Below are 14732 nucleotides of genomic sequence, written 5' to 3' on the forward strand. Positions count from 1 at the left end.
CCTTGCAGACCGCCCTGAAGTGGCTGCTGGGGCTCCTGGGCGCCGCCGCCGTCGTCGTCGCCATCGCCGTGCCCGTGGCCCTGCTGACCGGCAGTAAGTGTGCGGGGAGCCGGGCGGGGGCGCGGGGCCCGGCAGCAGCCCGGGGCGCCCCGCGGCGCCGGGAAGTTTCCTGGAAGTTTGTGCTTTCGGGGACGGGGCGCTAGATCCGCTGCTCGCGGGCCCTGCGGAGCGGGGAGGCACTGAGCCCAGGAGGGGCTCACTCGGGAGGGCTTTTTTTTTTGGGGGGGGGGGGTGAAGTTAGAAACGTCCCTTAATTCCCATGTAAGCTTAGACAGTTCTAGCATAAGCGTTATCGTTTGCAGCATTTCATTTTCCGATCAGAACTGAAAACTGTCCAGCCAGCAGTAAATGACAGTTAGTCAATCATGGAGGGTGTATTGAAGAGATAAGGTTATATTGCCTCTAAACTGCTTTGTTTGCACAACAGGGTTCTGTTGTTGTTTTTTTTTTTCCACCTGTTCTTTTAATATTAACAAGTAAAATTGAATGCACAGCACTGTTCCAGAGGTCAGAAAACTAGGGAAGGATTTGGAACAAGTTTGTACCCTGATCAGTTTGTACTTTCCAGGTTGACACTGTAGCCCTGGAAGTTAATATAAAACAGTCCCCATTAAGTCCTCATCCGGCAATGAATTGCTCCCAGCCAGTAGAGCAGAGCTGCAGGGTAATCTGGCTGTCTCTTTATTTTCTTATGATTAACAGCTGTGCAGTCCTGACATGCAGAGTTAGCCCTGCAGACCTCGAAGGAAACACTGCGTTTCCTGGACCAGACGTGAGGAGGTCTTATGTTGTTAAGGTGCATATCAGGAAGTGTTAAGGCATATACTGACAGTTTACTCGGGAGTGAACACAGGCGTTGCTTATGTGCACAGAAATGTTTGGTGTTTATTTGTATGTCAATTAAAGAGGCAAAACTTGTGTTACTGTGCTGTTCATATGGCATAACTTACCTTTCTTTGCAATTCGCCTCCATCATTAATAATGTAACAATAACTAGAAACTTTCATAGTCCAGATCTCAGAGTTATTAATCTTCTACACTAAAACTTGCATCAGTGGATGCTGACAGTCTCTTTTCCTGTTGATTTAGGGCAGTTTTTGCCACTTATCTTTAAAAAAAAAAAGAGATTTCTAAGGTGACAGTTAAGAATACTCTTAAGCAGTCTTGGAAGTTGGGGAGTGCAAGAGAAAGGATCTTTGGTAACTTATCAGATGTGTATGTACAGGCATAATATTCATTGAAAGAATTCAGTGTGCAGCCCTTACTCTGCTTAAGAATTTTGCTTTTATACTTTATTGCTAATGCTATATCCTACTGAAAATCAAGTGGTTTTTCTTTTTCCATGGTATAAATTGTTGCCTAGAAATACTTTTATTATAGAAGTGGCTGCTGTCATTGAGTTATAGCAAATAGGTCTGTATTTTAAAGAAGCATTGCTKTTGGGAGGAAATACAGAATATCACCGTTCTGTCAGCCTTGGCTTGTGCCATTTTGCTTGTTGCAAAAGAGTAGGGCAATGTGTCAGTCTTTTCACCATTAGCTCAAATTAATGGGTAGGGAATTACTTAACACATCCAGGTAGCTCACCAGGGTCTTTTGGATAAAGTAAGGACAGAGATGGAGACATCCCACTTCAAAAACTTGAAGTTCTGACTCTTCCCAAATCAGGCTAGCAACGAAGTCTGAGTAGCACCTGCAGTCATTGCAAGTTCAAGAACTGCAGGGTGCTTTTGAATTTTTGAATGAAGAGTGCTATACCAGTGTTTTCAATTAGCTGAGAGTATACAGGTGGTGCACTTACTTACAATTATCCCTTTATAGGTCCGAACACTTAATCACTGATGGTTTAATTACACAGGTCTAATGAGCTAACTCAGTGCATGTGGGTCAGCTGAGTACTCCTCTTAGGTCAGTACAGGCACTGACCTGAGTAACTACAGAATGAAAGATGGCAAAATGGGGTGGGGGAGGAGAAGCTCACGTGACTGTGACTAAGTGAAATTAAAGTCTGCTCTGATAAAGGTAATTGTAACTGTAATTGCAGTCAAGTCTTTATTTCATCTTAGTGCTGTGCAAGGGATGAAAATAATGATTATTGATATGCATTGATATTTTGAGTTTGGATTTCCTTTGGCCTGTTACTCCTCTCCCTGCCATGTTTCTGAATATACTTTTATTTCATAAGCTTACCAGTCCTTCAGCACAAAATTAGTTTGGGTTCTGTTAAATAGGCTCCAGTGTTTTGAAAAGCTGTGAAATTGTGCCATTGAAGAAGAGTTCTGGCATGTTAGCTAGACTGAAGGCCTGGGAAGTAAAACTTCTGTTCCTTCCCTACAGCTATGTAGCTATCTATTTCAGACTTAAATTTGCAAAAGTATTTCCTAAATCTGGGTGCAACCCTTCAGTGTTTACCTTGAGGGTCTTCAACCAGAACTGTGACTGTACAAAATTATTTACTCTTTTGTTTAGAAACCACTGTCTATTTTGCCACCTTGGTTTATATTTAATAACCACATGGGTCTGCTTGCATCCGACAGTTTAATCTCAAAATAGCCTTGGGAATAGTATTTGAAGTCTGATGAAAGTGTTGTTACTCTTTGAGGTGTCTTCAAGAGGTGACTGTAGCAGCAACTAGTTAACCTTAAGGGATGAATATTTTCAAAAAGTGTAGTCTCTCTGCTTATGATTCACCTTTCTCCATTTATTTATGCTTCTCCCATTTCTTTTCCTTCTAAAACTTTTTGTACAAAGGGTGGATTGAAACATCCAGCTGCTACACACCACACGCCTCTTTTCTGCTCACAGTTCTTGGTATGGCCACTTGAGTGGGAAGGCCAGGAGCAAGAGGAAGAGCAGGCGGTACTGAGATAGGAGACAGTGTGGTATATAGCATCATTCTGCTGCCACGAGCAAACCAGAAACCACCTTATAGTGTGGGGACCTATACAATAATCTGGTTGTAGAACAGGTTCCTTCACTCGGGTCTAGTTCTCGGAGGGTAAGATATTCACTAAAGGAGCTGGTTTGTCACTGTCATGGTTAGATGATACCATGCTTGGGCCGCTGTGCTCTTTTGATAGGTATGTGCGTAGAATAGGTTGGAAAAATGCAGTGGGTGCAGGGGAAGCTGGTGGTATTAGGGTGCCTGGGGGTACTTAGTGAGTCGATGCCTAACTGGGGAGTCAGGCATAACTAGGGGCTGGTAGCAAGCTAGCATAAGTAGATGATAAGGATTACTGGCAGCAGAAGTTCAATAAATTCTTGTCATCATCTTGAATTTGAATTCAAAGGGATTGCTGAGCCAGCTTCATGCTTCAAGGACTCAAAGATAAGGTTGCAGGTCTTCCCTGAAGCCATGTTAATGTATAACTGAAAAGAAGAGGAACGAAAGTCTCTCATCATTGTTCTGTTGGGGATGGTCATATCTCCAACCTTCCCCCGCTTATCCTAGCTGCTATCTGTCTTGAACTAAGCAGATTTGTGACTTGATGGTTTGAAGGAGTATCTGTTGCCAATGTCAACACCCTGCTTGTAACTGAACAGGATGTTTAAAAATACAGAAAGGCTTTTGGCTGATACACGACCCTCATATTTGTAGACCTGTGCCATAAGCTGAATGAATGAATCTGACAGCTGTGATCTGTCACAGTTTTCTTGGGAATAAGGGGTCTGGTCCCAGTTTTTAAAAGGCCTTAAGTTTAAGGGTGTTCAGGCAGAAACCTAGGAAATCTGTAAGTGAACATTAAATCTATGGATTAGAAATTGATCTTTGAAGTAGAATCTCTTTGAATCTAGATTTAAGAGTTTGGGTTTAGATAAGTATCTTGAGTTTGTGTATTTTTGAGAGAACCATTACTTAAGCAGTGAGCAGTAGTTAATTCCAGTAACTAGCTTCACATGACTTTAGTCAAAATCATGATTGAAATTCTCTGTAATGTTGTATGGGAGATACTGTATGTTAGATTACCCAGTTATGTGTATGCTGTAGACTTGTCTAACCAAACAGTCCTTTACTTTGAATCCAGCCTTTTTAACTATTCTTTTTCCCCATTTATTCATTCACCTTGCACTGCATTACAGGATCCTCTTAGTCTTAACCTTATGCATGGATAAGTTACTCTTCTAGCTAGTGAAGAGAATGAGAGAATGGAAATGCTTTCCTCCTATAGGTATAAACAAAACTACCAACAGTGAATTTCTATCTGTAGAACATTTCGGCTATTTTTATTTCCTTGGTTCACATGAACTAGAAGGAGATAGGACAAACTGAAGAGAGAATCTAGAGCTATTGATGACAAAATTACGGATCAGCTCTGTCTCAGGAAGTCTCCTCAGCCACAGAGAGCTGACAGCAGGGTGAATGCTTTGGGAAAGTGCCACTCTGATCACCCATTAGTTGTTTTCTTTCTTTGATGTCCTGTATTAGCCACTGCAAAAGGCAGGATTCTGGGTTTAGTGAACCTTTGGCCTGATCCAGTAGAGTCATTTTTATTTTCTTCTTTGCTGGAAATTCATTTCCGTGCTCTAATTGTTACCTATCTTCAGCAGCAACGAGGAGTTTGGGCATGGGGGCAGAGGTTTTGATACCTTCTTACGGATGTTGGAAGAGAAGCAGGAAAGAAGGAAAGTTGGGTAAAAATAGCCTGAAACATCACCGACTTTTTTGACTAACTGCTGAACCAGTCAGCTTTCTCTTCTTGCATGTCTTGCTCTGCTTCAAAATCACATTCTTAGATTTTAGATCATTCTTATACTTGCTCTGCTCTGTCATTTAGAAATTGCAATGCTGGTCCACCTTTTGTAACTTTTATCATTTTTCTGCCCCTTTCTGTCTCAGTATTGCTGAGTGTCATGCTTGCACTCATCTTTTCCATGTTGTGATGTTCCAGTCTCTCTGGCCAGCATTGAACATGCAGTAAAATTCTGTTTTTACTTGTTGCGTAGTTTTCCATCTCTTTTAAGCTGGTTTCTTGCTCTTTTTTATTGCATATAATAATTAATAAAATGTGCCTTGACACTGGAGAATAAAGGATACATTTACCAAAAGTAGTTTGTCAACAACTTCAGTTTTAGTTGTGGCAATGTGTCATATCTGAAACCTTACATAGTAGTTCATTCTTTATTTCCTGTGTTCCTTACACAAACTCAAATTTCTCTTGAGAAGAGAGACGTACGTTTAAAAAAAAATCCAAAATTGAAACAAAACTGTTCATCAACTTCATATAAGTACTCCTTACAGAGAACATTAAGAGCACTTTTCCCAGAAGGACTTAATAAAACCTCTTTACAACAGTAATGACTTATGTAAATATTTCCAGTATATGATGACAGAGGTAAATATGCTTATGCTACTCGAGGGGAGAATAGGGCAGAGATGCAGAGTTAAGTCACTTGGAATTTAGAAAGATAGCCCATATATTGACTAGTCGAAAAAGAAACACAGCAAGAAAACTCAGCTTTCACAGCCTCTCTGAGGTATCTAAGAGTGAAACAAGCTGTTTTGATAAAATCTGAACCTATATGGTCCTGCATCCAATCTTCAAATCCAGTAAAATGGTTTTGAATGTCAACAACTACTTTACTACTGTATTTTGTCAAAATAAACCTTTCTGTTGTTTTGTTTCAAACTGAACCACCTCAATGGGTGATTCAGTGTATGTAGACTATCTTAGATCAGGGCAATACTGTGGATAATTAGGAATGTACTTGTAGTGGTCTGTCTTACAAATTAAGAAAATACTCCAACTAGAACTTCTAAGACTATACCCTTACAGCTTGGTGTATTTTTTCATATTCAGTTACTCTGTGGAAGGTGTTGACAGAAAATGAAATTTTAATTTTATACACAGCCAACAAATCTTAATTGTGGCCTGATTTTTAGTAATGAGACCTTAGCAAAATATGTGTGTCACCGGGGGTAAAAACATTCAGCATTTTGGAAAAATCCCTAAACCTGTTCATCAGCCACCTGTCTTAAATTGCTCCTCCTTTTCCAAGAAAGAATTTTGTTGCCTTCTGAAGCCTCTCTAATTGAATGTGACACTTACTCAGCTAGGGAGGAGAGAAGTGATATTCCCAACTAGCCAACTGTGCATGAATATCAAATGCACACTTGTTCATAATTCATCAAATTAAATATTCAGTTAATACAGAATAATTAACCTGAGAAATTAATATTCTCACAGAAACTGCATGAGCAAAAGATCTAGACTGGTGACTTTTAGAACAGTCAAATTTCAGCTGAAATTGAGCAAACAGTTGTTTTTAACCTTTGCTGAGCATCTTAAACTAAAATCAGTGTTTGTTGTGGCTCTTGGCTCTTACTGAAGCAATGGTTGTCAGGTCGCTGCTATATATATTTAATGTGCTTATTGTTTGAAAATATTAGTTATTACATTACTCTTATAAATGTCTTGCTGTCAAGTTCCAGATGTCATGTGTATTTAACCTGCAGAAAGCTAGCCCACAAAAATCCTCTTGGGCTGTTTTTTTTGCCTCTGTCCCTTGCCCCCCCCCCCAAATGACTATGGTCTTTTCCTTCTTCAGCATGTGGAAAGAAGACATGTCTGTTTAAGAGTATCTGAAGGACTCTGGAAATCTCAGAATTGATGGGGGGCACATTTCTTTATTATTCTAACTGCTCAGTTACCACATATGTACTCTAATTTTTTATCGAGTGTTTTTATCCTGGGTCTTTTTATTTGCACTGGTAGTAACAAAAAGGAATGGTTTAGTGAGCTGAAATAAAAATTACTTCCCTTCTTGATCATGTAGATTTGTGTGAGTGTAGTTTTTAGGTTTCCATTTAAAAAAAAAGGGGGGGAGGGGGGAGTGAATTGCACATGCAAATTTCAAAACTGCGGGCTCTGTTTATGGAGGAAAAAGATCACAATGATCACAAAAGATCATAAACCTTTTTTTTTTCTTTGAAYCTTTCAGAGTTTGCAGACAGTGGCTTGTGCACTGCAGCCAGTAAAAAAGAAGGAAATATTTTTCACAGAAGGTGGCTGCAGCCCACTGAAGCTGATGACCAAACTCATTAGCTTAACTGGGGTCAAGGTTTTATTTAGTCTTTTTATAGTAACCCAGTTACATGGTTTTAATTTTGCAGTCAACATAGTAATAAGTTGCAACAATCATTAAAACACTTAGATACCTTGGTGAAAAACACATCCAGAGAAGGATAAATATTTAACTAGCTGTTTCATCGTAAACTTATAATTTATTTTTTGAAAAAAATAATGTTCTTCACTGAAAATTTTACTGATCCTTAGATGTTACATTTGAGCCATTTATGAAATTTGAGTTTAATGATAGGCAGATGATTCATTCTAGAAGGATGTATGAACAGAAAGTATTACATAATATGTGATAAAGTACAGAAGCCACTTTAATTTTAGGATATCTTTCAAGGGCTCTTTACATCTCCTGCTACATCCCTTTCATTTGGATAACTTTCCCTGTCCACCTCTCTGAAACATGAGTACCTGTATGTACTTCTCCAAGGGACTACAGGGGGCAGAGGTCTTCTGTTTATTTTGTCACCATCAGAAAGGTCTTTTGACCTACTGGCAAGATAACAGCTCTTCTGCAGCTTAAGGTAAAGTACGGTGGAGAAAGGACATCTGTAACTTTTACCATGAGCTTGTTAAGTGAAGTCACCAACGTTGCTTTATTTTACGGTTGCTGAATTAATCTTGCAGCAAAGCTTTAGTGCCATCTCCCTGCTAGGAATTTAGAGCTGATTAGCTAAAACACATCAATAACCACCACCACCACCACCACTTGTTTAGTAGTGAGGTTAAGAAGCTGGGATGGTGTAAGCTGCAGCACCATCAGAATCTCTTGGGTTTTTTGTTTTTGTTTTTTTCTTTCAGAAAGTACCCCTGATTCACGAAGAACATACACTCTACAGAATTACTTGAATGGTGACTATAAGTACAAAACATATAATTTGCAATGGATTTCAGGTAATTCATTTCTACGTATAGCATGAATATCAAGAAAAGTACTGCTTTCAGTAAGCATTTATCTGAGTGCTCAGAGGTGACTACTATATACTGAAAAATGTTAAATTATTTAATGGTGCCATTATGGAATGGTGTTTACCTCAGAGTTACGATTTTTTTCCTTATGCATGTACTGGTGTTCATGGCAAGATTCATTCAGCTACTGCTAGAAGAGCATGCTTACTTCTATGCGTTTTTGTAGAAACATGTGCTCTGAAGTGTCACCTTCCTGTGCATCAGGATACTCAGGGAACAGTGGGATATGGGGCTCTTTTCCTTTTGGATATGCCTAGTCCCCCAAGGGAAAGAGATGCCAGGAAGCTGAGAACACAAGGCATACATTTTGTGAAAGTTCTTGTGCTGTATGCGTCCTTTAATTACATAATTGAAAACAGAATATTGACCAGGCTTTTGAATTTTGTTTTATGCCTTAAAACATAAGGGAAAAAGATAAGTAACTAATAAGCATATTACTCCACTGTTTATTGGCATCTCTCTTGCTTTCTTAGGAAATCAGTACCTTCACAAAACAGCTAATGGTGACATCCGACGCTTTGAGGCTGACAGTGGAACATCCTCAGAAGTGTTGTCAAATACAACATTAGTATGTTGACTTATGTATAATACATTCAGACTTGCATACAAGACATTCAGAAGGGTATTGAATTTAGTATTTCCTTCTGCATGATCCTCTGGAATCAGTGCTTAATTTGTTCTTTTTTGCCTCTGTTGACAGGACAAATACAAAGCAACCACAGCTCTATTATCTCCTGACCAAAAGTTTGCTCTTCTGCAGTACAGCTATACAAAGGTACAAGTGTGCTTTACTTCTCTGAAGGTGAAACAGGAAAGTAGAGGTTTGGGAATGACTGAGCAAGAAGATGGTCTTGAAAGTAGGAAGGGAGAGAGCAAGGGAAATGCAGGAAGATGGATGAACGAGATGGATGTCTGCAGGGGGACATTGAAGTCTGATTCAACAGGAGGAGGGGAGAGAGACACAGGGACTGACTGGTCAGAGGCCCTAGGCTTGGAAAATTAAGAGGGGTTTAACAGGATCTGTGAGCTTGGCAGTAGAAATGTGACTGCCTGAACAAAGAAGCCAGATAAAAAGTTTGGGGATGTAACACAAGGAGAGTGAGGCTAAATGATTAATGTGGGCAGATAGGCTAAAAGAGTAGAAGGGCATGACTGTCCCAGGAGTTGTGTGGGTAAGGAGAAATGATAAGTATAAGGGCTTGAGATAATAGACAGAAATTTGACAGCAGGCCGGTGGTGTTAGGAGACAAGAATTTAAAATTGAGGAGAATGAAAAACAGTATGTGCTCATAAGAGAAGGCGGCTGTCAGCAAGTATGTGAACAAAATGCCTCATCCTCGCTTGGTGCTGAACCGTGTTACAAAGGTCAACCTATGTTTATGCCAGTTGGCATAAAAACCTGGTCCTGTATGCCACTTTAGGACTGTTATGGAAACCTGATGGGGGCAATAATTTATCCTACAGTGTGTACACTGAAACCAATAACATTTGTTATCTTGTTTTTCCTTTCTTTCTAAAGAGAACTGCCTGTTATCTCTGTAGAAAGCTCAGGGATAACTTGTGCAGCATACAAATACCAGAGGACTGTGTCACTGAGCCACATGTTCTGGCTTTGCAATCTGAGAATGCTTATCACAATGTTACAGCCACAATCTATGCAGTTAGTCACCACTTTTTTACAGTTTTAGCTTCTGTGATAGGTACTATTAGCCAGTTATTTCTGCCTTTCTGGATCATTCAAAAGTTTTTGACTTTTCACTGCATCCTTAGTGATCACAAAATGCCTTGTATTTTTCCAGCTACCCTAGACTTTCCACCTAATCGTGATTTATTGTTCTGTACTGTTTTATCTACTGCAGTTGTAAGAGTTAATTTTATTTTAAGGCTGAAACAAGCTCTTTTAACCCTTATATAATAGTGTGATTGAAATTTATGTTATTATTGATCTTTATTGCAAGAAAACAAAGTAACAAAATGAATCATGAGGATGTGGACACTTCTTATGTAATAGCCATCTGCTTGTGTAGTACCGAGATATTGTTTTATATCTTCATACAAATCTTTGAGAACCATCATAAAAAGTAGCATTATTGTAGGATGTCAACACCATGGGCTAAATCAAACCTCTTCAGCCCCACATAGCAAACACTCTTTTATATGTCTCTACATTATCATCTTCTTTCTCTCTGTAAGTGCCCACGGTGATTCAGACTTCAAGAGGCGGGTTTCTGAGAGAGGATTTATTTCTGTGGCAATATCTGAATGGGGAATAGTCACCTTGGAATTGAAGGAACTGTTACAGAAATACTGCTGGGACTTGTAAGAACTACTAAGCAAGAGGATGCCTGGTTAAATGATACAGCATTGAAAATGAGACAGAAAACAGCAAGTGTGCCAGTAAGGCAGAAGGAGGGGGATTATCTGCAGATAGCTGCATTAGTCTGCCATGTATCTACAAGGTCCAAAGGGAAGGATTTCTGAAAATCTGCAGCGTCTCTGGCCTCTGTATCTCTCTGTCGTTAATCAGTCAGTGGCCTCCACCACAGTATTTAAATGACAGCCCCAGAGCTGGTGATTCTCTAGTCTTTTCTTAAACCTTGCAGAGTTGTTACCCTGTAGGTTCAATGTGTTCTGTCTATATCAAGCAAAAGCATGAGGAGGATTTCAGGTGTTTCAGTGGTAATTCAAGCTGTAAGAGCCATGCAAATCTTGGTGAAATTATATTTTCTTAACATTAAAATAATTCTTTTACAGCTGTGGAGGCATTCATATACAGCTTCATATCACATCTATGATTTCAATACAAGGTCAGTAATTTTTGCAGACAAAACATCTAGTTTTAACAGTATCTTGCAATGAAATGGCATTTCACTGCTTTGTCATTTTGTTTCTGTTTTTCCAGTTCCATCTTAGATAGCAGACTGCTACCTAATGATACACAGTATATATCTTGGTCACCTGTTGGTCACAAACTGGTTAGTAAAGATAAGTAGAATTTTTATATACAGTCATTCCTGTACCTATGACATGGACTTTYGGGACTTTCCTACTGCTAGATAAAGTAGCTGAATGAGTTTCCGAGTTGAGTGGTTACTGTTGCTGGAAGTACTCTAAAATCCCTCTGTGTGTTTGTGTGTTTTGTTTTGTTCTTTAACTGAAAGGCATTCCTCTAAGTCCTAGTGGCCCAAATAGTCATGTAATGCACAAATGCACAGGAACTTTGTGTTTTTACAGTTGCAGACAGTAACTCATCCCTTTCAAAGGCAGCAGCATTGTAACTGTTTACCTACTGTGATTTTTAACTGCTAATCACACCATAAGCAATTAAGTTTTATTTGATGGATGCATGTAAAAGGCATTAAAGGATCAGAATCTCTTCTCTTGAACACTTTCCCGTTGTCCTTCTCTTCCTCCCCTCATCCCCAATCCAAGGCAGTTGTGGCAGCTGCTGCTTTGCTAGGCTCATGTTCCCTCTTATGGGTGTTGGATCTGCCCTAGAGATTTTTCTGTCACAGAAATATGTAGCGTTTGTTTATTCTTATTGCTTGTGGTATAGGGATTAAAGAGCCCAACCACAGAAGCAAAGGATGTTGAAAAAAGCTTTCTGCGTCTCAGAGTGAAGCTCCGAAACAGAAATATGTTGTTCAACTGTTGGGGAAAAAACAGAGTGGGGTGGAGAGGCAGCCAAGTGCCAAAAATAAATTAGAGGAGTCCTGAGTGCTACTAAAGAAATACATCATCTTTGCATCTTTTGGGGACAGCAGAGACCCTCATCAATGTTTTAGCAAAATATTAAAACTACTAACAGAGACAAATGAGCAAAAAAAAGGGCTCCTAATGAAGGAAAATAAGCTTATATTGGAAAAGAAATAACAGCAAAGTTCTTAATACAGTAATCATGTGATTTGTAACAGTTGATTATTCTTTGTGTCTCAGCTTGAAGCTGGGTTACTACACTTGATTTGTATTAGTAAGTCGTGTTTGTTAAGCATCAGCGATGTCTGGCAAAATGAAACTTTTTTGTTTTTGTCATCTGAAGTGGAGGTAAATATCCCACTGGGTGTGGCAAAGCAAGGAAGTAGGACTTAATCTGTCAGTAATTGTAATCACCATGATGTCTTGCAGGCATATGTTTGGAATAACAATGTCTATATAAAAGCTTCACCAACAGCAGAAGCTGTGCAAATCACTAAAGATGGAGAAGAAAATAAAATCTTTAATGGAATACCAGATTGGGTTTATGAAGGTAACTACATCAAGCATAATTTATTTTGCATGATGATGTAAAAACTTGTTTTTATTGTACCTATCTTACTATAACTGTTTTAACTCATTTCTTATCATTGAAAAGTTCAAAATAATATAAATCTATATTTTAACAGAAGCATCTATTTTACCCTAGTTTTATACCTGGGTAGTCTGAGGCTCTAAGAATGGAAATGAGTTAGTCTAACTTAGAGTGGGTCACTAGAAATCATAATGTGTGAATTAGCTTCATAGGATAGGCTGTAAGCATTGATTTAATGTCTCATTTCAGAACCCCAACAAGCAGTATCCACTTTTATTTGAACTTCAATTGAAAAAAAAATCCTATTAAAAACTAATGAGAATAGTACTTCAGATATAAGAGCCAATTTATCAATTATGAATTAAACACATTTGCATCTCTTTCAGAGGAAATGTTTGGCACTCATTCTGCTCTGTGGTGGTCTCCAAGTGGCAATTTTCTGGCATATGCATCATTTAATGATACAGAAGTTCCTCTTATTGAGTATTCCTTTTATTCTGAAGATACCTTGCAATATCCAAAGACTGTTAGAATTCCATATCCCAAGGTCTGTGTTATTTATTAAACATGGTTGTTCTGCAGTTTCATTAAGAGAAGAGTCTCATTTAATCAGTTTCTGCTAATGAAAATATTGTCTGTCTCTCCTCAACAGCTTGCTGTGATTACTCTTTCTGAAGTCAACAGCATCTGGCAATGTTAAAGTATTTTTATTATCTCCAGGGGAATGTGAAAAAAGTATGGTTTAAGGTTTTGTTGTTTCATCAGAAAATTTTGAGAGGTGGCAAGTAGATGTAGAGATAAGAAAAGCTCTTAGGGGACTGAAGTTCCCTCCTGGTGCAAAACATTTGGCAGATGTCCTTTGCGTTAGGGTTGTGTATGGTACTAATAATAGAATCTTCTTCAGCTAATTTAGTTATTTTTAGTTGTTGGACGCCTGTGTTGGGATGAAGGGGAAGAATCTGCTGACAGAGTTTCATTGCCCACACCTAAAGTGGTTTCAGTTTTGGCAGTGAGATTGAAGCCTTTAGTGCATGCTTCTCCTCCCTCACCCCCTCATTGACTTTTATGCCCATTGCTCATGGCAAAGTTGTCGCTGGACCGAATGGTATGAGTGTCAGTGCCGAGTACGCTCTGACCAGGTTCTTTTAGATTTTCCACAGATGGAGGGTTTAATGTTTAATACCAAATTTATTTATTTGAAGTTATTTGCCATTGCACAGGATTTTGCTGTAGCAGTATGATACAGCAATATGCTTAAATCGCAGTGCAGGTACAACCTGCAGTTAGCCAAGTGCAGCAACTGCACCGTACAGCTGACCTGCAGCCTGATTCTCACCCTGGTCTCTCTAACATGCTGCCCGTCACAACGCGAGGCATCCCCAGGTGCCGGGGTTGAAACCAGCTCAGGCCTGTGGTTCTCTTCCAAGTTCTTTTTGTTCGTTGTTCGTTTTTTTTGTTCTGTGTTGTGCTGAGCCGTGTATGCGCCCCCATGCTGGTCTGGCTAGCTCGGGAAGAGGTTTGTGCTCTTAGTTAGCACCAGGACAAACAGTTACGTGGCCGACTGATCCCCTCCTCTGACACAGCCGTTTGCCTAGCGCGAAGGCCACCCGCCCGTCCYCTCTGCACTGAGGTACCTTCAGCTTTCCCTGCCGCCGCGGTGGTCGGTCTCTCCCTACCTCGAGCACGTCGCCCTTGCCGCCTCCCCCAGCGCTGCCCTGCGTGTGGCACCTGTGCAGGGATGTTGGTGCGATAGGTGTAGAGTGAGCTGGCGATTTAAACAGCACCTTTTATTACCAATCCCCTTTTGTTTGGAGTATTGCTGACTTCTGGAGGTGAGTCAGCTACAGCTGCCTAACTGGAATGACTAGGACCTACTTAGTTACCTCTTATTTCTAGAGGCCTTACTGACACAGTTATATTGCTGCTAGTACCTAGTAGTGGTACGTTAAAAACAGGGGGGTACACACTGCAGTCCCAGCTTTGATTGCAGTATAGACAGCTATTATACAATCAGTTAAAGTAAGATATCAGTTTCCATGAAAAAGCACTTTTCTGTCTGTTAGCATAGGATTTGAGTCACTTTTAGATATTGTGTGTGGCATGGGAGATGAGATATGGTCAAATATTACTTTGGGTAGAGAAGACTGTGTACTCATGAATGTTTCTAAATGTARTCTTTCTTATCTAGAAATACATAGCTAACACTTTTATAAAAAAGAAGTGTAATTCATGTATAGATCTTAAGAATCTCATTTAGAATTTTTTTGTCTTTTCACACAGTTTAAGTTAGCTGGTTCTACCTGACTGTCTGTAGTAATTTCTTTGTCTGTAATTTCAAA

General features: G+C 39.6%; 1 protein-coding gene across 1 annotated transcript in view; it reads left to right on the plus strand.

Moving 5' to 3' along the window:
• Positions 1-2: 2 nt before the first annotated feature.
• Positions 3-14732, plus strand: part of DPP4 (dipeptidyl peptidase 4) — a gene marked incomplete at its 5' end in the record, with an annotated part of 42095 nt that continues 27365 nt past the window's right edge. The window contains 8 exons of the mRNA XM_026077941.1: positions 3-93; positions 7938-8030; positions 8579-8673; positions 8806-8880; positions 10860-10912; positions 11008-11080; positions 12231-12351; positions 12780-12940. Coding sequence (XP_025933726.1) covers positions 3-93; positions 7938-8030; positions 8579-8673; positions 8806-8880; positions 10860-10912; positions 11008-11080; positions 12231-12351; positions 12780-12940 — 762 coding nt within the window. The remainder of the gene's footprint in view (positions 94-7937; positions 8031-8578; positions 8674-8805; positions 8881-10859; positions 10913-11007; positions 11081-12230; positions 12352-12779; positions 12941-14732) is intronic.

The sequence above is a fragment of the Apteryx rowi genome, unplaced genomic scaffold (assembly GCF_003343035.1).
Source record: "Apteryx rowi isolate R43461 unplaced genomic scaffold, aptRow1 scaffold_47, whole genome shotgun sequence".
NCBI lineage: Eukaryota > Metazoa > Chordata > Aves > Apterygiformes > Apterygidae > Apteryx > Apteryx rowi.